At 36.5% G+C, this 22,305-nt stretch overlaps 4 protein-coding genes across 5 annotated transcripts in view; 2 read left to right on the top strand and 2 right to left on the bottom strand.

Moving 5' to 3' along the window:
• Positions 1–22,305, top strand: part of LOC145991880 (solute carrier organic anion transporter family member 74D-like) — a 262,979-nt gene that overhangs the window by 222,740 nt on the left and 17,934 nt on the right. The gene's annotated exons all lie outside the window — the stretch shown is intronic.
• The window catches only part of LOC145991239 (solute carrier organic anion transporter family member 74D-like), a 190,146-nt gene that overhangs the window by 152,249 nt on the left and 15,592 nt on the right, over positions 1–22,305 (top strand). The gene's annotated exons all lie outside the window — the stretch shown is intronic.
• The window catches only part of LOC145991243 (uncharacterized), a 31,456-nt gene that overhangs the window by 8,898 nt on the left and 253 nt on the right, over positions 1–22,305 (bottom strand). The window contains exon 1 of one of the 2 annotated variants that reach the window (XM_083127206.1): positions 5,505–5,789. The exons of the other annotated variant lie outside the window; for it this stretch is intronic. Within the exon in view, the coding sequence (XP_082983332.1) occupies positions 5,505–5,543 (39 nt within the window). The 5' untranslated portion in view covers positions 5,544–5,789. Of the gene's footprint in view, positions 1–5,504; positions 5,790–22,305 lie in introns of those variants that run through there. 2 annotated transcript variants of the gene reach the window in all.
• LOC145991241 (uncharacterized) lies at positions 7,013–12,179 on the bottom strand. The gene is made up of 3 exons (XM_083127203.1): positions 12,028–12,179; positions 10,147–10,171; positions 7,013–8,826 (listed from the first exon to the last, which is right to left on the bottom strand). The coding sequence occupies exons 1-3, from the start codon at positions 12,064–12,066 to the stop codon at positions 7,664–7,666; spliced, it is 1,227 nt and encodes a 408-aa protein (XP_082983329.1). The 5' UTR covers positions 12,067–12,179; the 3' UTR covers positions 7,013–7,663.

Consider the following 22,305-nt stretch of genomic DNA (forward strand, 5'->3'; position numbering starts at 1 on the left):
ATTATGAATGGTAACAATTTACAGTGTGACGCTTCCATTGAATTAAAAGTCCTTCACAGTGACAAGGCTAATGTTTTTCATAAGGAAGTTCATAAACAGGATATGCGACCCTTGTCATCTGATAACTAACTTTGGACAGAAACTGCTTCACAACGTTCCCATAGTGTTCTGCTGTTCCTCCCTTGAAAAAAATTTAAAAAAAAACTGTGTAAAAAGTACCTTCTTCCATAAGTAAGGATGAAAAAATCTGTTTATTTAACAAATCCAAGTAGCCCTAAGCATTTAAGGTTCCGTTGATGGGAAATTGACTAACCAATTGTGTTCCACACAGCACGCCACACCATTAACTTACCAGCACTAACCATTCAGCTTTGATCTGTCGAAAATGGGTTACCAGATAAAAAGCATCCAATATTCTGTTGATGAACTTCCTTATGAACATAAACATTAGCCTTGTCACTGTGAAGGACTTTTCATTTAATGGAAGCGTCACACTGTAATTGTTTGCGACAACCATTCATAATGCGCAGCTCTTCGTGGATGTATCCGATTAAAATCGTGTGCAATGGCATGCGAACTTCTCTCTCTGGACGTCACTTTGATCTCGATGCGTTACCGATGCGCTAAACAAATTTTGAGGCATTTTTCTAACACCTCAAAAAGGAGCAAATTGGTACAAGAATTCAGTCATAACATTTTACTGGTTAAAGATACATAAAAAAAACCTTCACCATTGCATTTCTCGTAAAATTCTAGCCTGATTTGATATATCATATCACCCCCTTCCTATTTAAAATTCTGAAGTTGAATTCAAGATGGCGGACATCCATGTTGCGCGCTGCAGTGGCCTGGTACCGAGGGTGTTAAGTGACTTTTTGAGCCACCCTGTATATATATCTGTAAATACAGCTCCACAGGAGGATGGACTAAAATTACTTAAAGAAAAATAAAACTATACTACGACCAAGGAGACTGTAAAGTGACGCCGCGCATAACAGTAGAATGAATGAATGATTTGGTGTTTTAGGTCCACTTTATGCACAGTAAGGCTAATCGAGACTGGACCTAAAGTTTAAAGTGGGATCCGAACCACTATGTGCCTCCACCAATTATCGAACCCGGGACACCTTGATCACAAGGCGACGACGCTACCACTGCGCCACCGCATAACAGTAGAGAAAGGGAGAAAGTGAGTGAACGGATCTAAGCGGTGCACGCTGCTGCAAACGCCTGGTAGTTGAAGTCACGTTTTCCCCTCCATGCAGTCACTCCAGTTACTTGCGCAGAGGACTTGTTCCATTCGCTTGCTGCACAGATTATTGAGACAAGGTATAGTATCTCCTCAAAAATACATCAAATGAATTCATTAATAGATGATGTAGAGAAGTACTGACGATGCATACATTGATATACAACTAAAAATAACCTGAGGTCCATTTCGTACCCCAATTAGTACTCGCCGGTAAGAAATATATATATATTTTTTTTGTATACGCATTGCTTGCATTGTAGAATTATTTCTCTTGTAGTTTACGGTTATTACAAGCATAAGAACACACAGTTTTTTGTTGTGTCGTTTCAGGAGAACACACGATCCTTCCATCAGACATTTATTTTTAGTTTGACTAGAGATAGTTATAACAATGGTTAACAATTTTTTAAACAAAAAGAATCTATTATACAATGGATGTTGTCAATGTTACATTGTTGTAATGTAACAACTTAATTAACTTATCCATTGTATAACGGATTCTTTTTGTTTAAAAAATTGTTAACCATTGTTATAACTGTATCTTTAGTCGAACTAAAAATAAAGATGAAGGGAGCGTGTGTTCTCCTGAAACGTCACAACGAAAAACTGTGTTCTTATGCTTGTAATAAGCGTAAACTACAAGAGAAATAATAAATAATTTGTTCTTCCTTCAAGAGTTTTATGGAAGATTGTGTTGTGTATTTGGAACACACGCAGATCACACTCAAGGTGTCGAATAGATTATTAATGATATGCACGCATAATTCAACATTATTTAATAGATTTGGATATACGTGAAGCAGCAGATTCAAGAGTGTTAAGGAGAAGTCAGAGGCAAAGGAATCCACCGAAAAGATTAGATTTGAGTGATTATGGTAAAATGAAGTAAAAAAAAAAGAATTACATTTTGCTGACTCAAAATTTCATCGACGCGGGGGAATGTCGTATGTGTGAACGCTTATTATGTAAATAGTCTATATGGTTTATAAGACCTTTGAAATTGTGGATATAGGGGTAAAAACAGATTATGTTGGGTCTGGTATAAATGGAGTTCATTATAGTTTGTTGAATAGAATTTTGTGATCAATTAAATAATGTTGAATTATTCGTGCATATCATTTATAATATATTCGACACCTTGAGTGCAATCTGCGTGTGTTCCAAATACACAACAGATGTATTAAATATTGTTTCTTCACGGGATGAGAACTTTGGACCCTGGTATTAAAAGCATAATACTTAACACATGGCTTCATATTTTCCACAGTTGGACTTATTTGTATACATTTTGCAAGATATAACTGTATTCCAAACAAAAGGTAAAGTGCTCCTCTGTCCTAGCACCACGCCATGAAGGCGTATAGGGGGTGTGGGGGGTAATGCCCCACACTTTTTTGATCCGGTCGTGGTTGGGGGTGATGTGATCAGCATCACGCCCCTGACCGCCTTTACCCCCCAGGGTTTCCCCCAGGTACCCATGTCATTCGACGCTGGGTGGGCGCCGGGGCCGCTTCCAACGTTAGAAATGTTCCCGGATTTGAACCGGCCGGGGATCGAACCCTGGACCTTGAGCATGGTAGTCAGACGCGTTACCGACTGAATGTAATAATAATAGTTACTATTATTTTCATACCAGAAAAACTGTCAATAACAAGAGAGTGCAGTAAAAATGTAGTTCGTTTATGGATATATATCTGATATTAATGTAGCACAAACTATACTTTCTCAATGCTTCAAAGCTGGCGCCACCTATGATGGACGTTAACAGTGAGCCTAAATACATAGCCTACATGATTATGTGGGTATTAAGATAAAGATAATTTTAAATGTTTAATTTGTTAAATATTGGCTTGAAACTCAAGGGAAACACCACCAAATTCACATAAATATTGCGGGGACAAGATTGAGATCTATTTCACATACAGGGTTGTCCAAAAGAAAGGTAACTGAAAATATGTCCATCTTTTAGTGGGCCACCCTGTAAAATTATACCCCGTGGCCCAATAAAAGGTGATGGAAATAGTTTCGTGTTATAATAGAGTATACAATTGTGTGATATATTATTACATACACTCCTTGAGGAATTTAAGGGAGGTGCGGCAGAATGTGCTTTCCCCCTAAACTCTGCGTTTATGCTACAGGGGCTTAGGTTCAGATGATTAAATCAATTTTCAATCAGCATTGTAATCACTAAATATGTGCTCTTTATTTTAATTTTGTTACGGTCTATCTATGATTTGATATTAGTTTAATAAGTAGATTTCATATCCAAATATCCAAAATCAAGATGAATAAGTGTAGGGATATTATTAATAATAGTTTAGCTCACTTGATTCCGATTAGTGAAGGCAGAAATAACTGGAGGGGAACAGGAGTGCGGGAATAATTTCCTCAGGGGAATCCACATTTATCAAACGTTAAAATATAATCCAAAATGCTTATTTGCGTAAGAGGAGTATCTATCTGGTTTTTATTGTTTGCTGGGGAGGGTGGAAGGGAAGCGACCCCTCTCCCTAATATTCTAATTCTGGGTAAGTATTAGTTAGACGACATTGTTCACCAACAAAAATACCTCAACAAGTTTATTTGTTAAGTCAGTTTGTGCAATTTCATGAGATCGATGTAAACGTCTTTACTCATCACCTCATTGCGAACCAATGATGATGTTGCTGGTAGTAATCCGAGACGTTAAAATTAGGAATTACTTGTTCATTCTTTATTCCAACTTGGAGTGAGTAGTGGAGAAAATACGATGCACATAGTTTTAGAATGTGTATGTGTGCATAGACAACTTTAGTACGTGTAGAAAGAGTAATAATTATTTTATATACACTGCTCCACAGAACGTACGAAACACCAAGGGATTATCAGAGCAAGTAGATTATTAAAGAATATTGTAAATCTTGAGAATAACATTACAATAAAATATCTCTTCTGCACATCATCGTCCCAACTTTATTTAAGCTTTGTCACGCTACACTAGCGTATGCAGAGAGGGGTTGATGAGGATACAGCCCCCTTCGAAATTGAAAAAAAAAATGTGTTCATATGTTCGCAATTTCCGTGGAGGATTTGGTCTTATTAATCATAAGAATAAAAATCCAATAAATAATTTTCTTAACCCACTACTATAACTAACATATAAATTCCTGTTTATGGATGACAATGCTCGCCCGCACCGCGCTCGTATTGTGTCGGAATTCCTGCAAACAGAAGACATCACCCGTATTGAGTGGCCTGAATCCTCACCGGACCTCAATCCTACCGAGCCTGTTTGGAATGCTCTTGATAAGGGCTTATGAACACCAATAAGGTACAGATGCAACATGCAACGAAAATGATTAGCAGCATTGCAAAATGGTACCCTGTTTTTGTGTTTGTTTGGTTCCTCCTCTTTCCTTGAGTTTTGTGGAGCAACATATGTGCAATTTTATTCTTTCGAAAGCAACCACCGGTTTCTTAATAATATCAGTGCTACAGAAACTCTAAATAATGCAATAATAAAAGTAAAGGGTATAGTCACTTGGTATGCAAAAACAAATATTTTTCCCATTTTAATCACATTGGGTATCGTAGAATCAAATACCATTTGCTTCTAACCATTAAACAGAAGTGCTTCATTTAGGACACGACATTCAGATGTGCACAGTAGCATGCAACGTTAATTGGACATTATCCATACCTAGTGCTTTAAACTATACTTATTCTAGCAGTGCATGCTAACCATTGTCGCCAACATGCAGAGAATTATTAAATGTACACAGTGTCGTGAAGGTAAATTGATACAAGTACTTTTTTTTTACTATTAAAATATTCACTAGTACTGTTATTATTAATAAACCGTTGTTTACCTTCGAAATAAAAGAAATAATATGGATAAAACATTATTACTGTTTGTACAAGTATCAAAATTGAATGTTTATGCACAGTGTATCGTAAACGATATATAACTCTGAGCTTATTGCTTTATACTCTAGCACAATACACGTACAAGTCTTAAGTTCTTCGTCTTCAAAAGCATGTTCAAAAAATCATGTTCCTAAAACTGTTTGCTTAAGCAAACGCTACTCGACAATTGTTGCAAAGTGCTTTTGGTGCATGTGAAAATCCTCACTGTCATATTTCTAATATATTTCTTAATGGAACTCACACTTGAAAAGAGCAGTGATAGTTTGTGCTTTCATTGAAGTTGAATGTTGCAAAGAATGGACTAACACAATACGAGAAAACAAAAGTATAGTGCACAACTCACCAAGGCGCAAATAACCAAAAAATACATGCCAATCACCATTGTGTCAGTAAAAAAAATAGAAAAATAGTAATCTTTTCCAGAAGATGGTCCCTGGGTGGTGATAATTCAAAAGGATGATCCTAGGGCTAAGTATATTTATATAGTTGTTTATCATCCAATTTTTCTTGGATGATTACTAATGGCTTCCTGTTCCTTGAGAATCAGTCACACTGGATACCTCTGGCGTCACAGTTTGGAACGAAGCACCCTATTACCATTGGCTTAACTCTTCTGGCACTGCTGCCTGCTGTCATGTCTGCACACTAAAACGGACATAAAAAACGTCCTTTCTTTTGAATCTCAGTTGGCTATTGTCATTTACGTGCAATGGTTATGCTTCGGTATGATGCGGGCATCTGCTTTGAAATTTGTGAACTGCGACCAATGACAATTGTCTCAACAGTATTGTATGGATGTCGGTACGGCAGAACTATAAAGGAATTATTAGTTCAATTTTTTAAAAAAAATAAGTCCTGCTCAACCTGTGTGGAGGTATATGAAACTCGTGCATAAAGATGTCTGCTAGATGTTTTGAGTTTCACTATCTTATGGGCTACCATTAAGAGAATGTATATTAAACGATAAAGTGACGTGGAAGATTATACCTGAATTATTCTCCCCAACATGTTCAAACAAGTTTTTACATAACTAAGAATAATAATACCATTCTCAAAATAATTTTTATAATTGAAGAGCCCATGGTAAGTGACATTTTGGTCATTATTGAGTTTCTTAAGCAGAAAGGTTATTAGGAGCTATACCGTAGATAAATTGATTTCTTGTTGTGTTCACCAATTTAAGAAGGGTTCAATGAGTCCAATTGAAATTGCACGTCATGGCAATTACAAGCGAAAATTGAAGGATGGCTCATTTTACTTGTAACTCAATAATGATCAAAATGTTACCACCGAGCTCTTCTGTTGGCAATCCTATTTGTAACGTTTGGGTTTTTTCTACGACGTCATTATTTATTGACCTACCTTCAGTTATTAATCTGGAAACTTTATTTATACGTTAGCATGGGGAATTACGATTGATTTTAGGATGTTCCGGATAACGTACTGGTAACGCTGCCACATTGTAAGGAAGGGAGTCGGGTTAGATCACGTAGAGGCACATCGCACATACTGTAAAAAGTTGACACTCTGAATACCTCAATATGTTGCCATTCTACCGTAAAAAAGGACCATAGCCGTTTACAATCAATTAACGACCATTATAAAGTTAAGCCAATAAAAGTAATTCTACTGATTCAGTTTTTAAAAATATTTATGATAGAATATTTCAAATTAAATATAAAACCGTTGCGTTCTCTTTTTGTAATTTGGCATGCAGATTGTTAAATTTTAACGGTAAAATATTGTAAATGTTGCAGCAACTTCTAGTACTGCAACGTTTTGATCCCACTTTAAACTGTGGGTCAAAACCCCAATTAGTGTCTGAGCATAAAATGAGCTTAAAACAAACAGTGCTATTCCAAAACAATATATATTAACATTAAAGTAACATAACACAATGCACGTGTGGAGGAAAACAACACGCTATTGGTTAGTACAGTAATAGGTTAGCGTGAGCTGAGCTCTATTCTCCATTATCGACATGAATGTAATAATTTTAACAAGAATAAACGCGAATACTTTTCGCTAACAAATTTTCAATAGGTATATTCTTTCTTGGAAATTATATACAAAGTTTGCACTAGTAACTTGCATAGAAACTTTAATGATTAACATAATGTTCAAGATATCTACCATATTCTAATGAAGAGTTATTATATATTTAGATAATCGTAACGAGTAATGTTTTTTGTTCAGTGACGTGTGTGTGAATTTAAATAACGACTTTGCAATTATTTTTGCAAATATGAGAATAGGATGACAGAAATTAATACTCTCACATACAAATACGTTTTCATGTTTTTTTCTATTAATATACTCTATGGATATGCTTATCAGATATATATAAGAAATATCAGTTTATAAATTCATTGATAAATGCACAAAATATTAACTTCCTTCAAGTAATATTTCTACATCTTTCATAACACTCCGGTAGTCTGGATGATTTTCCAGATCTTAAAATGATGTTCACATTAACTCTGACAACAGTGGATCGAACAATTATAGCTGCGCTCCTTCAGGGAAGTCCTGTCCTAAAGATTCAGGTAAATCATATGGGTTATCCTGTGCGAAAGGTTGAAATTGTTTGCCTTCTGCTACAGCAGCTGCTTTGCTTTCTGCGAGAGCCTGACCAGCTGGCCGATACTGCCCATCTCCTCCCGTGGCAACTGCTTTGCTTTGAGCGAAAGCCTGGCCAGATGGCTGATAATTTTCACCACCTCCGCTAGCAACTGCTTTGCTTTGTGCGAGAGCCTGACCAGATGGCTGATAATTTTCACCACCTCCGCTAGCAACTGCTTTGCTTTGTGCGAGAGCCTGACCAGATGGCTGATAATTTTCACCACCTCCGCCAGCAACTGCTTTGCTTTGTGCGAGAGCCTGACCAGATGGCTGATAATTTTCACCACCTCCGCTAGAAATTGCTTTGCTTTGAGCTAGAGTCTGACCAGCTGGCTGATACTGCCCCTGTCCTCCCGTAGCTACTGCTTTGCTTAGAGCTACAGCCTGACCAGATGGCTGATAATTTTCACCACCTCCGCTGGAAATTGCTTTGCTTTGAGCTAGAGCCTGACCAGCTGGCTGATACTGCCCCTGTCCTCCCGTAGCAACTGCTTTGCTTAGAGCCACAGCCTGACCAGATGGCTGATAATTTTCAACACCTACGCTAGCAACCGCTTTGCTCTGTGCGAGAGCCTGACCAGATGGCTGGTACTTCCCACCACTACCGTTGGCAATTGCCTTGCCTTGTGCGAGAGCCTGACCAGATGGCTGGCGTTTCCCACCACCTCCGCTAGCAACTGCTTTACTTTGTGCTAGAGCCTGACCAGATGGCTGGGGCTTCACACGACCTCCCTTAGCAACTGCCTTGCTTTGAGCAATAGACTGAGGCTTTCCAGGAGCTTGAGCAGGGGAACGCGAGTTTGTTTTCCTTTGAACTGGTAGTTTCGTCTTTCCACTGTTCTGTCCGTTGTTTCCTTTTGGTCCATTTCCCCCGGAAACCACTGCTTTGCCATCATTGCTTCGCGCTGGCATCGGGTCGCATATACATGGTGGAATTCCTGTGCCAGTGCCCATCGGATAATAAGGATCCCAAAATCCAGGTTGAGGTGGAAATGCACCGACAGGATAATTCCAACTATCAGGCGGGGGATACATGGCTCTACCTGAAGATAGAAATGCAAAGCATTAATTTATTCAAAATTCATAGAATTAAAAAAAAAGAACATCAACGTATACTGTATTACGTATAAACGATGCTACATAAAATGACAATGTACGTGTAGCTATTTATTTTTCTTATATTAAGCACTCTTCTGAATGGCGTAATACACCATGGACTACATGTTTGCATGCCAAAAATGCTGTGGCGTTTGGATTCGCAGCCAGTAATTATCTGTAGAGATTTTTCTTCTTTGTCCATGTGTGTTTGTGATTGTCCTTTCATTAATTTCATCTTATCATCCTTCATCTTCGCCATTACACAATACTGGCAGAAAAGCGAAGCATAATAAACCAACTTAATTAATAAGTTTAAAAAAAGTGTATATATTCAAGGTGTCAAGTGAAGTTTATAATAATGCATGATAAAATATCAGATTTGAATAAAAAGCGATGTCGCCATGTTTTCGTATTGGTAGTTTTTTGTATGAATGAATGAATGAATAAACTAATTTAAAATTTTGGGTGCTTTGGCACATTGTCTATTTATCTAAAAGTCCTTCTTGAAAGTTGAAAAGTGATGTAAAAAGCCACTGAGAAAGGATGAGTGCAAAGTTGTAAAGAGAACTGCATACCAAACACACAACACATTAAAAAATATTAAAAGAAGATAAGGAGACATAAAAATGTTCATGGGAGACGTTGTAAAAGGTCTGTGCTTCTCCAAAAGCTAGAAAACATTACTTAAAACACTGTCATCATTGTAAACTTTACCATAACGTCTGACACTGTATAGCTCATAGTACTGTATAAGGTCCCACAACTTCAATATAGCAGTTACGTTGAGTGATATGTTTTTTCACTTGCACTATAGCCCTGTGTCTAATATTCCTTCTGCCATTCGAACAACCAGTATATTTACTCAGAAACAATTATTATTTGTTTACGGTGACTTCTGACAGAGGTAGTTGCGTTTCATGTAATTATTGCTTTGCTTTCTGGTAGTTATTTTGAAGCTGCTAATATAGGTTTCGCTTATTTTGCTTACTGGCTTAACTTTCTAAAATACTAAATAATTTCAATGCTTTAACCTTTCGACTTCAATTTACCTATCATTTGAAACATATAACAATAACATATTAAACACATCTAAGTTAATTTCATTCGCACATGTCGACCCCTTTACTAACAGAAGTGAAAATTATTATTTCTTAATTGTGACTATGTATGCTCTGAATGCTAATTGCGTAACATCTGTGGCACAGACTATTTGTAAATAATATCTTGGAAAGATTTAAGTATAAATTGTGATTGAATATACTCACCTTCCAAAACTGTAATCAAACAAACCTGAAAAAGATATCACAATCAATAAATATTAATTGTGCCCAAGTTAGTAGAGTGTTGCGTGTTTAGAAAGGATTTGAAAGACTAAATTTGATCATACTTGTCTCTAGATTACAAAAGTTGAAATTACTAATCGAATACAATATCTATATAAAGGTAAATATACTATTTTAAGGTTTGTTCTTATTTCTGCAATGTAATAACACATCGATTCAATTATACAATTACATTTGCTAACGACATTTCGAGAACTTTGATTATAAATTTTAAGCATTAGAAATGAAGAATAAAATGTGTAATACGCTGAGGACGTTACTTCATGTTTTGTAAAGTGTCTGGAATTGATGTTACAGTGTTAGAAAGTTTATATACGAGACTAGGTTATTCTCGCAAAAGAAAAGTGCGTTCCAAGTGCCTTGGTCTGATAAATCTTCAAAGAAAATCAATCATAGTTCGCATAAAGGAAGAAAATCGAAATATAAATAAAATTTATATTAACAAAATAGGAGGGGAATAGAACTTATGCACGTGCCTTGCACTAAATGCACAAGGCTCATGTCCAACAGCACATTCAGTGAGCAGTCTTTGCAAAAATAGAACTTGCACGAAATATGTGAAGTGTTGTTTGAAGGATGATAATAGTGTGGCGGAACTGATCACTGAAGAATCACGGATCTTGCTTCGAACTACAATGGTAACAGGAACAGTTTCAGAAGAAAATCGAAGAGACTATTGCAACTATCTCATTGCATCTTCAGTTTTGCACCTGAAATTGTAACACCGTCTATGCACGCGTAAGGCCCTTCTAAGGACCACAGACTAAATACAAGAAGGACGACAAGTGCAGGCGTCCAGAATCCATAATGCAAGAAGTGCGCCAATGAAGCAGCCAACATCAATCGAAGTTATGGAAACGAAACTTCACGACAACAATCGCCAAACAATCAGTTAGCAAACAATCGACACATGTATCGCTATTGTACAAATATGTCCAAACAATACACAACAACACTGGAAAAACCATCTAGTTTACTTGGGTCAAAGGACACAGTAATATGCAATTCCAGGGATGAGTTTACAAAGAAAGTATTATTACACTATACTGATCTGCTTGGAGTGAAGACAATTTTACATGTTTCATTGATGTCGACATGAACTTGTAACAGTTGGTGTATAATACAGATCAATTGCTCAATTCAAGTTATACGAACCATGGTTTTATCATTTCGGTGGTACAAGAAATGCAATTGTGTTAATTAACCTACTAAGATCGGGATATTTATGTACTTGGCAACATTTATTCAGATTTCGAATAACGAACAATAATGTGGCTGGGAAAGTGAAGACGTGCTACATATAATACTGGAAAGTGCAAAATATAACAGGGAGAGAAACACATTATACAAAACTTTATATAGTTTAGAGGTTCAATTGTTATCAATAAAGTTGAGAAGTTTGGTGGTCAATACTGATGTTTGACTGAGATATAGTTTATCAACATTCATAAGAAAATGTAACATACAATTGTAAAGGGGAACATTTTTATTATTGCTTAAATATTGCCAACATAACTTCTGTAAATGTACCTTAAATGTAAAGCATTCTAGAAAGAAAACGGTTTAAATATGTTAGGTCCAAGATAAAAGAATGAATGCACAATACTCGTATATCCTAAGTAATGGAGATTTGTTTTTGCTATTATACATAGAAAATTACTAACATCAATAGATTTTGTGTGTAAATACTGTGCAAAAGTATTAAGCCAGTTATTTTCTCAATATTCTACATATATATGCGTAATATATTTCCAGTACGTGAAATAAAATATAAGCTAAACAGGTTTATAAGAGTTAACTTACCGCAATGAAGGATGGAATTAACGTCACAGCATATCCCATCTTTCCACAGCCTGTTCTAAGATCTAAAAGAAATGGTCCAGATGATCACGAAGTTATGTATAGCTATTTAATGCACTCCATAGTAACTTCTTTCGTGTCCATATTTCAAAACAATTCATTATGAAGGCAATTAACATCAATATTTAAATGTCCAAACTTGTTTTCTTCTCTCTTTGTAGACATGTAGAGCGTCCGGTGGCCTATGTCTCTTGATTCTATGCACCACGAGTAATAAAATGCGGACAACAAGTATTGTGTATAACCTTGTAACATTGGTCAAATAATGCAGATTATTACATTGCTCGTTAATGTCCAGAAAAATGACTGATACTTTATACACGGCTCTCGAAAAACTATTGTCTAGACGAATTACTTCACGGAATATGGCAAATAATAAGTCAAATATACACGTTATAAAATTCAGTGTGTCAACAGGTTTTTCTAAACTATTGCGGTTGTTTTCTTTTCTTTTTTTTTTTTTTTTCGTATTCACTCTTGTTAAAGGGAAGGATTTTGTATTGGTCGTTGGACGTGGACCACTTTGATTGTTTCACTGGCAATGGCCCCCTTCCGTTTATGATGGTGTAATGCGTTTGACAAATTATGATTTGATAAAATTGTCATTTCGATTACACCTTCATGGCCATTCAAATCTGGATCGAAATTAACAATCGCGCAGTAGAAATTACTATCAATATCTCTCTTAAGGTCCTTTTGAAATAATAATTAAGAAAATCTTAACCAGAGGGTTGCCAAAATGTCCCACACCGTAGACCAGATGGTAAAATTGACTGTCCCGTTGCCCGACCCTGTGGCCGAGTGGTTAGCACATCGCGCTGCGACGCCAAGGGTCCCGGGTTCGAATCCCGGTCGGGCTTGGTTGTTTGTGAAAGTCCAGTCATCAATTTAATCATTTCATCACTCATCCCCATCTTCGCAAATTAGCCAAGAGGCACAAAACGCGAAGTAAAATAAACTAAATCAATCAAATCAATCAATGACTACGTTTCCAGAACACTGGATTAGTCGCAAAGGGCGCGTTGAATCATTACCTTCTCAATCTGAAAGCCTGATGGCTTGCTCCGGTCACGTGACTAAACGTCATCAACTGGAGGCGAGATAGCCGCTATGTTTGATTTGCTTCTTCGGAATCAATGTTGGACCTTTTTAGTGAATATGGAATTGTAATGCAAATTTAAGAACTGTAATCGAGTTTACATGACGTGTAAATATGCTTAAATGTGGAAGAGGTATGGTGTATAAGTCTTGTGTACTCAATTGCAGAGGCAATTACAATGAAAAAGGTAAGAGTAACATTCACATTTCTTCAAGATGTTGTTAAAAATGAGAATTTTTTATGGCAATTCCATGTGATTCAGTCACTACGAAAATATACAAGTAACAAATGTATTATACTAAAAAATAAATAATAGTAATAGTTCATGATGTAAACATTTCGTGTGTCCGAAATAGGCATCAAATATACTCGTAAATGTGGACAACATGTCAACATTTTTTTTAGAATTATCAAATAATTTACCCTGAATTACAAACGTTGGTTAATATTACGTCTACCAAAGCAATTTGTTAGTGTAAATTGTATGCAAGCATTCGATAAATTATTCATATTATTTACACAAATTTTCAGTTTCAAAATGTGCTTAATGAAAGAAAGGTATACAACGGGGCAAAGTTGATACATGTGTATATTTATTCTTATTTTATCCCGCTTTATGCTTCTTTATGTTAATCGGAGGCTAATGGAAGATATGTTGTACATTTAAATACAAAGGTGCGATGTGTAACAAGAACGTCGATGAAATATTCGTGTGTAAAACTATCCAAGAATATATATGTTACGTATGTTTCAAATAGAAATGTTTTCACACAGAAAGCATTTTGTTACCTAGCTATGTTAATATGAACTACAAATGTATTAAATTTTTAAAACTGTTTCATATGAACTGCTTTTTATTTTTTGTCTTTGTGAAGCTTCAATGTTCGTAACTTTGATTATTAAATCAGTGATAATGTTTATTGTTTCATAATTTATTAACATTCTTCACGATTTTTCTAACGGAATGTAAAAAACAGTGTAAGGAAATATTCCAAATTTTTATTTCCCAAGTGAACGTTAAAATGGAAATATTAATCTGCTTTTTTTCTCAATGAAACTCTTAAGTTATTGTCACAAATCTTACTAACGACAATGAAAAGATTCAATTTGTTTATTATCTTTCATTCAATAAAGTCAATAGGATCGAAATTACAATGTGACAAATTATTTACGTTTAGTCTTTATACACAGAAATGTAACATTGCCCTTGTACCAATTTCTTTCGCTTTTGCTTCAAGAATATAGAAATTAAGGTTTTGTATTGAGATTGTATAGCTACACAGAATATCTGCATTATCTGGTTGATTAATTTTGGGTAAACTTAAAGACAATTTAATTGATTAGGTAACTTGGAAAGTTTACGGTCAACCTAACATGTTTTTTATTTAATCAATTGATTTTACATACAAAAGTTCATACAAAAGCGGTTACGAGTTTTACTGTAGCTGACCAATATTCCCGATAATATTTTTCAAAGATATACAATGTTTAAATATTTCCGACAGGAAGTTTCTAACGGTTTTCAACTCTTTCTTTGTGCTATGGTAGGAATTTTTGCGGTGGCCATCGTGACTTCGTCAATGAAAATTTTGATGTAAATATTCAATATTATACATTTTTCTTTTAACTATATTCGTCGGGAGGGTAAATGTCAAAATTTAACTTCATAAGAGAAACAAATATACCTTAATTATCTACGGTAAAATTACGTCAAGGAGTTTACAGCGTTAAGACGATCGCCTCCAGATGATGACGTCTTGACTAAGCGCTGTGGCCTGAACCTCAAGATGGTCTTGGTTGAATCGGCCACCACACTCGCCAGATTTAATTCCGTTAGACTTTGCGTGATGATTCATGATCTTGCTCACCTCTGCGGCTGGTCGTAGGACGCCGTATACCCGACTATGTCGACCATGTGTTCAACGAACTGCGATTCCGCCAACAAACTTGTGGAACTTGACAGAGGAGAGATTTTGTACAATACAAAGTGTCCGAAAGTAAATGAGTTGACTGATATGTAGAACATTATATTTTTTATTAGTCTTATTAATTCATTGATCTCTTTTTTTCATTATTTTACTTTATCATCCTGTACTCACTGATTTACGCAGATTTTTTGTGTATTCTGCGTTCTAGGACGGAGAGATAGATACACAATAAAATATTTCGTGGCGGAGTGACATCGCGCTACGAAGCTAAGGTTCCCAAGTTCGAATCCTGGCCTGGGCATGGGTCATCATGTCATCACTACTCATCTTCGCGATTAGCCACAAGTTGCAGATAAGCGAACTAAAATAAACGAAACGAACCACTAAATCAGTATTGCTTTTACTTGTACTTGTTTTCCACCTATTAAAATTATAGTCCGAGACAAAAATGGTAAATCGGGTGTCATTTTAAGATGAGTTTCTATTTACCACTTTGGTTTTCCCAGTTTTATACTTCTTTCATTTTTTTTTAATGATTTTCAAAAATTCCAGAGGAGACTGTAGCTCCTCTCCTACGTATCCCAATGCCTGTAAAGTAGTTTCTATTGTAGTTTCTATGTACGTGATTAAAATCATATACTTTCATCGCTGATAGTAATTTAGTTTCACGACTTTCAAAGATGCTCAGTGATTGATTGAAGTAGGGATGGCAGCTGCCAGGGGCATACTGCCTTAGTGTAACATGGGCAGCAAGACATTTATACCTCAAACTAATGCAGAATTAACTATGTAAAGGTATATGTGCTTATACGATGTGGGGGGAAATAGCCCACGTGCTGAGGTCCTCAGAATTTAACTTCAGTCATAGCATCGTTTCTCAACCTATGACGCGCGACCCACTGCTGGGTCCCTAGGAGGCGTTTGGTGGGTCCCGAAGTCGGGCTCGAAAATTTATTTACTGTGTCTTAAAGAACTATTATTTAAATTTTAAATTACTAAGGTTTTAACAATTTAAATTCAACCCGTGTTGTACGTAGTTGTTAGAATAACAATACAAAATAAAGGTCGTAAAAAGCGGAACACACAATACCATAGAGTAAACTGGATGAAGACAGACTGGGCAAATATAAGAAGACACATAAGTTCAGAATTGCCCCGGAAGGAATTAACGAACTTGGAAGAAGGAATCAAAGAACTCTATAAAGTAATGGATTCCATCTTAAAAATGGAAGTAGCAAAAATTAAGATTGGAAACCGCAAAAACACTAACATGTGGCCTGATTACTTGTTAAAAAGGAGACAAACAACCAGAAAACTAAGGAAATCATATCAACAGGCGAAGACATTCCGAGATAAGCAGTTTTTCCTAGAGAAATATAGGGACTCCAAGTGGATGTATAATAACTTGCTAAAACAACATAAGCAGAAATCCTGGGCGAACTTTGTTAAAAGAGAATTGGCTCGAGATCCGTGGAGTTTTCCTTATAGGATGGTGACTGGCAAGTTAAAGCAATCAATAATACTCACAACAATTAAGAAAGAAAATGGTGAGTATACTAAAGATTGGGAGGAAACGGTGAGTTACCTCATGGAACATCTTCTTCCATTGGATTATCCCCAAGATGATAATGATATACAAGCTGAAATAAGAAGCAGAAGAAGAAATCAAATATATACATCAAAGACTCTTTTGTTACCCTTTACGTTTGAGGAGGTGGCTTCTGTTATAGATAAATTAAAGCCGAAGAAAGCGTCTGGGCCGGATGCAGTCCCGAATGAATTGGTTAAGATTTCTAAGAATGAGATATCGTATCATCTTCAACAGATCTACAACCTATGTTTAATAAAGGGTGTCTTTCCAGAATGCTGGAAAGAAGCCAATCTAACCCTAATACTGAAGAATAAAAATAAAGATCGAACTGACGTCAAATCTTATAGACCAATATGCCTGCTGGACACTTTTGGGAAGATCCTAGAAAAACTACTGCTTAAAAGGATAGAGGAAAGAGAGCTCCTCAGAGGCACACCACAAAGGCAATATGGATTTAGCAGAGGACTGTCAACGGAGGATGCTATTAACCATGTTAAGAGAACAGTCCATGAATCCACGTACAAGTACGTACTTGGAATAGCTGCTGATATAAAAGGAGCTTTTGACAACGTATGGTGGCCCTTTACACTCGCTACATTAAGGGAACTTGATCTCCCAACAGCTCTTTATAACGTGATCAGTGATTATCTAAATAACAGAGGGGTCAACTACGTTTGGCAGGATCAGAGTGTCCATCGTGAAGTCAATAAAGGATGTCCCCAGGGCTCCGTATTAGGCCCCAAGTTATGGAACATCACCATAGAACCGCTGCTGGAAGAACTGAATGAGAATCCCTTGTCCATTGGAGCAATTGCTTACGCAGATGATCTGATGATCATGGTAGGCGCCAACAATAGAAGAGAACTGGAACTAAAGGCTATGAATCTTTTAACACAGTTAGATGCTTGGTGTTGCAAGGCAAAACTTACCATTGCAACTCATAAAACTCTCTCAGTATTACTAAAGGGGAAGCTTATGAGATCTCCTAGTGTAAAACTTAATGGTAGACCAATTCGGAATGTTAAGTCCCTTAAATACCTAGGAGTATATATTGACTCCGGTTTAAGATTTAGATCGCACGTTGACTATGTTATAGAAAAAGCAAAGACGGAGTTACATCGAACGTTGAGCATGGGGAATACAGTCTTCAAGGTTCCTTTTGATATCGCATTGATTTATTATAAAGCGATTTTTCTCTCAATTATAACATACGCTGCCAGCACCTGGGCTAATATAGCTTTTGAAGAACGGGTGAAGTCCAAACTTAGATCAGCGCAGCGCAACGTCCTTCTTCGGATCTTGGGAGGTTTTAAAACCACTCCTACTCTCTCACTTATTGCGATTGCTGGGGTCCTTCCCCTGGACATTGAGGTACAGCAGGCGGCTACCAAGTATTGGATTACCAAAGGAACGGGACAGAACTTCCTTGCGAACCATCATATTAATATTATGAGGAAACAAGAGGTTAAAGCCTTCTTCGCAAATAAGTGGGAGCACGAATGGAGTCAAGATGCTTCAATACGTACTAGGAATTTCATAACGACCATTGGTAAGAGGAACAAGTGGGTATACTTTAAACCATCCAAAGGTCTCACACACTTTATAACAGGGCATGGGCCCTTTAAAATGTATCTCAGGAGATTCAACCTGAGAAATAGCGACACCTGTGATAACTGTGGCGAATTGGACACACCCGAACATAAGGTGCTAAAGTGTAAGGAACACGCCTCAAGATATGTGAGTGAACTTAGACGTAACCTAGGCCAGTTCAATAAGGAGACAATTTTTGACAGCCAAATTAAGTTTAATATTCTAAATAAACTATCTGCTGAAATTTCATATATGGAAGAACTTAATTATAGTGTCAGATCCTCGTCGCAACAAAATGAAGTTTCGTCTGTTCCTACATATGTGAGAACAATCAATACAAGATCAATGACAAGGAGATCACTCAGGACAGAATCCCCTGAACAGTGTTAGACTAGATTTTATGAAGGTCCCTCTTGCATAAACAGACGGAAATTTTATATTACGTCAAGTAGATCAAAGTGAAATCGGTGGGTGCCGGACTATTTGGCCCCGAGACAATAACGGAACTAAGTGATCTTAAGTGATAAGTCTGAATTGGAAGAACTGTATGCAAAGTGCTCTTAGATTGAGGCTCGTGTGAGTGTGGAATTGCCAACTTGGCTCTAGACCCTTTTGAAGATTTAACCGGATAAAACTTCGAGGGATTCAAGTGCTGTATTAGAACGGAAGAAGTTTGAATGAATGTCGTGGACAAAGACAACTTAAGAACTTAGAATTCCCTTGTTGGGAACTATTCTTCCCTTGGAAATTCCCTCAGGGAAGCCGAAGGTGAAAGGATAAGGAATTTTATCATATCATCTATTCAAGAAGTCCGACTTCCAAACATCTTCCACTGCCTTGAAGAGTAGGGAGTAGATTGAAAATGAAGAAGAAATTATGGAACCCTCAAGAGTTAAGGTTACACCAAGAAGCCAGATTGAATCCACAGCCGAATGATCCATCCAGAGCTCCAATGCCAATGGTGCCTTAGGGCTCCCTGTGTGCCACCCAGGTTAGAAGGAAGTTACCAGAAGCCAAGAAGCCACCAGAAGCCAGGATGACTACAAGACTGGAACTTCCCATACTTCGGGAAAGTCCTTCCTTGGGTAATTCCCTTGTTTTCGGGAAGCTTTAGGTCCAAGGACCTGTAATGCATATATATTATCTATTTATCTGTACACTGTTATTTTCTTGTATATATCTATATCTTGTATTTTACATAATCTATCATATTATTATATTATAATATTTTCTCTATTAAAGTGTATCTAATATATATTAGATTACACAGTCAAATAAATTTAGAAGACTTAACACTTAGTCTAAGGACTAATTTAGTAAATACTTATTACATTTTGAACATCTTAACTTACTGCTTATTTTCTTTTCATTCATATATTCTCTTTCTGAGTCATAACTAATTAGTACATACACCTTGGTTTATAACATAGGTATCAAGGTATAGAACCCACTCTCCTTTCCCTGTCCTCACCTATTTACCAAGCTGTAAATCTCTTTACCTGCATAATGAATAACCTCTTTCTGATTTCCATAATCCATAATTGGGACGAAACCGCTCTCAGAAAAAAAAAAAAAAACTAAGCTCGATATGCAAACAACGAAGAAAAAAAAACTGAGAGAGAAGGTGAGGTTGTGAGAGAGGCGAGAGGAGGTTGGAGGACCTCGTCCCTCAACGTCCCAAATCCTGTACGTAGTCTAATCTCTACATTTCTGTTCTTCACCGGGAGGCATTGGCTGCTAAAACTATGCCGAGTGGTTTCAAAAGTGTTTTCAACCTTGCGATTATACGTAATCGTAAACTTTATGAAAGCTCGTTCGTTAAATTCAAGACGTTTCCTTAAAGTGGACTTAAAACACCAGATCATTCAATCAAGACTTTTCCTGTTCTGTGTGAAAGGGATACTTAACGTAAGCAGCTTCTGCTTCTGAGACTTGACGCGCACTCAGATTTACGACTTAAGTTAGCCGCGCAGCACCTAGAATCAAGCAGTTTCAATTTGTCTGCAAATATGTACACCTTGCCCACAAATTAGCGTTCTACAAAGCATTTATTAGGCCGTTACTTGAATACTGTTCCTCTGTACTCTATGGGATTAATAGAAATAACACCACGAAACCAGAGAAAATGCAAAATTGTGCTATTCGTAGCATAAGAAATACGACGCACACGACCTCACGAGCAAGCAAAGAAGAGCTGCAATTACCCGCGCTGGAATCCAGACGAAAATATGCATTTCTACTAAAACTTTACCAGGCAATTAACACGCACCACCACTTATTAAAGGACAAAGTAATTATATCTAGTAATATACATCATCCCAATCTGCGATCCAACAACACCAACAGTATCCCAGTACCAAAATGTAACAAGGCAAGATACGTATCAAAATCCCTGTCATCTCTGGCAAGTAAAGCGTGGAATCAACTGCCTGTAAATTGCAGAAAGGAGAGAAATTTGGCCAAATTTAAACAAGAGATTACTGACACCGTGCCTCATCTACCTCATTGCTTCCTTCATATAACGTAGCTGCAAAAATGTTTATTTTATTCTATTTCTTATATTTTTCAATTATATAAATTTATAATATTCAATTTTATGTATACTTATAAACAAATAGCATAACTGTATATTAATTCATGTAGGGCAAAAAGCTGTTTTTTTAAGTTCAGAATCAATGTAAAGAAAATTGTAAGCTTAATTGTAACCCTACTTTAATAATTATAATAATAATAATAATAATAATAATAATAATAATAATAATCAAACCCAACATACCCTAGCTTATGTGGAAAAGGCAGCCCCAACCGTCACATTAGTTCAGTGAGTAAAAAAAAGAAGTTTCAATTTCAGCATGTGTGTTCAGTTATATGTTAGTACTTTAAATTACTTTACTTTTCTACTATTTACTTTTCTAGAATGAAGTATGTGTAATTTGTTTACGCAAGGTAAAAGAGGGCTTCTTAAAGTACTCGTTGTTAGCAAAAATATGATTATAAACTGGGTGCACAGCCCTACAAGTAATTCTGCCGGCGCCCATGTTTATGGGTCCCATAAAGTGTAATGATGGTCCCGGGCTGAAAAAGGTTGAGAGCCACTGCTTTATGGCGTAAACGCGACAGTGAGGATGAATGTGATCACTAGGAAACGGAACTTTATGTACTAAAAAACTCAGAAATATTTTTTTTATGTGTCATAAATGTTGAAAATATGTGATAAAAACAGGAAAATATGTGACAAAAATAAAAAAAAAAAAAAACATTTGGTAACAAAAACAAAATATTACATGCATTTTAAACACCTGAAATCAGTTTCTAAATGCTTTCCTCTTAGCGAGCTATTTTTTGGAAGAGTTGCAGTGGATCACCATAGTTTTTTCCAAATTCTCCATTGTAAATCTGTGACGATTATCTCTAAAAAGGATCATATATAGTGAGAAAGATCGCTCCACGTCACAAGAAACAATTCTTGCATATTTGAAGCACGAAATGTCACTAACGCTGAAGTTTTCCAAAACACCTTCCAAAACACGTGCAATTTGGCACAAAGTTTGAAAACCTTGGTTTTTCCCAAAAATTTCTGTACATTTAGACATTAGCACTTGTGCGTTAGATCCAGTGGGGGTAATAATTTCCCCAATAGGATACTAGGCGAGGCGCCAGAAGTCTGCCAACGAGCGTGGTCAAAGACAAAACAAACCTAACACTCTCGATATGAAAGATGTGCGGAGAATAAACATTTTTCCTTGGAGGATTTCGAGGTAGCTAAAGTCAATGAGCGATGAAAATTCGCAAAATATGTATTTCCATACAGAAAACTGGAAAATATGTGTTTTTATGTAAAATAAAATTTGCTGTGTTGACATATAAGGCTATGATCAGAATTTTGGCAAAAACGAGGGTCTCTATCTTATCGCAGAAAAAATATTTATTTTCCTAAAGTTCCGTTCCCTAGTGATCACACATTGATGGCAGGACATTCAAAATCACCTCTACACATACTAGGACCCAGATCT

This window comes from Lepisma saccharinum, chromosome 8 (genome assembly GCF_977018435.1).
Source record: "Lepisma saccharinum chromosome 8, izLepSacc3.1, whole genome shotgun sequence".
NCBI classification, from domain to species: domain Eukaryota; kingdom Metazoa; phylum Arthropoda; class Insecta; order Zygentoma; family Lepismatidae; genus Lepisma; species Lepisma saccharinum.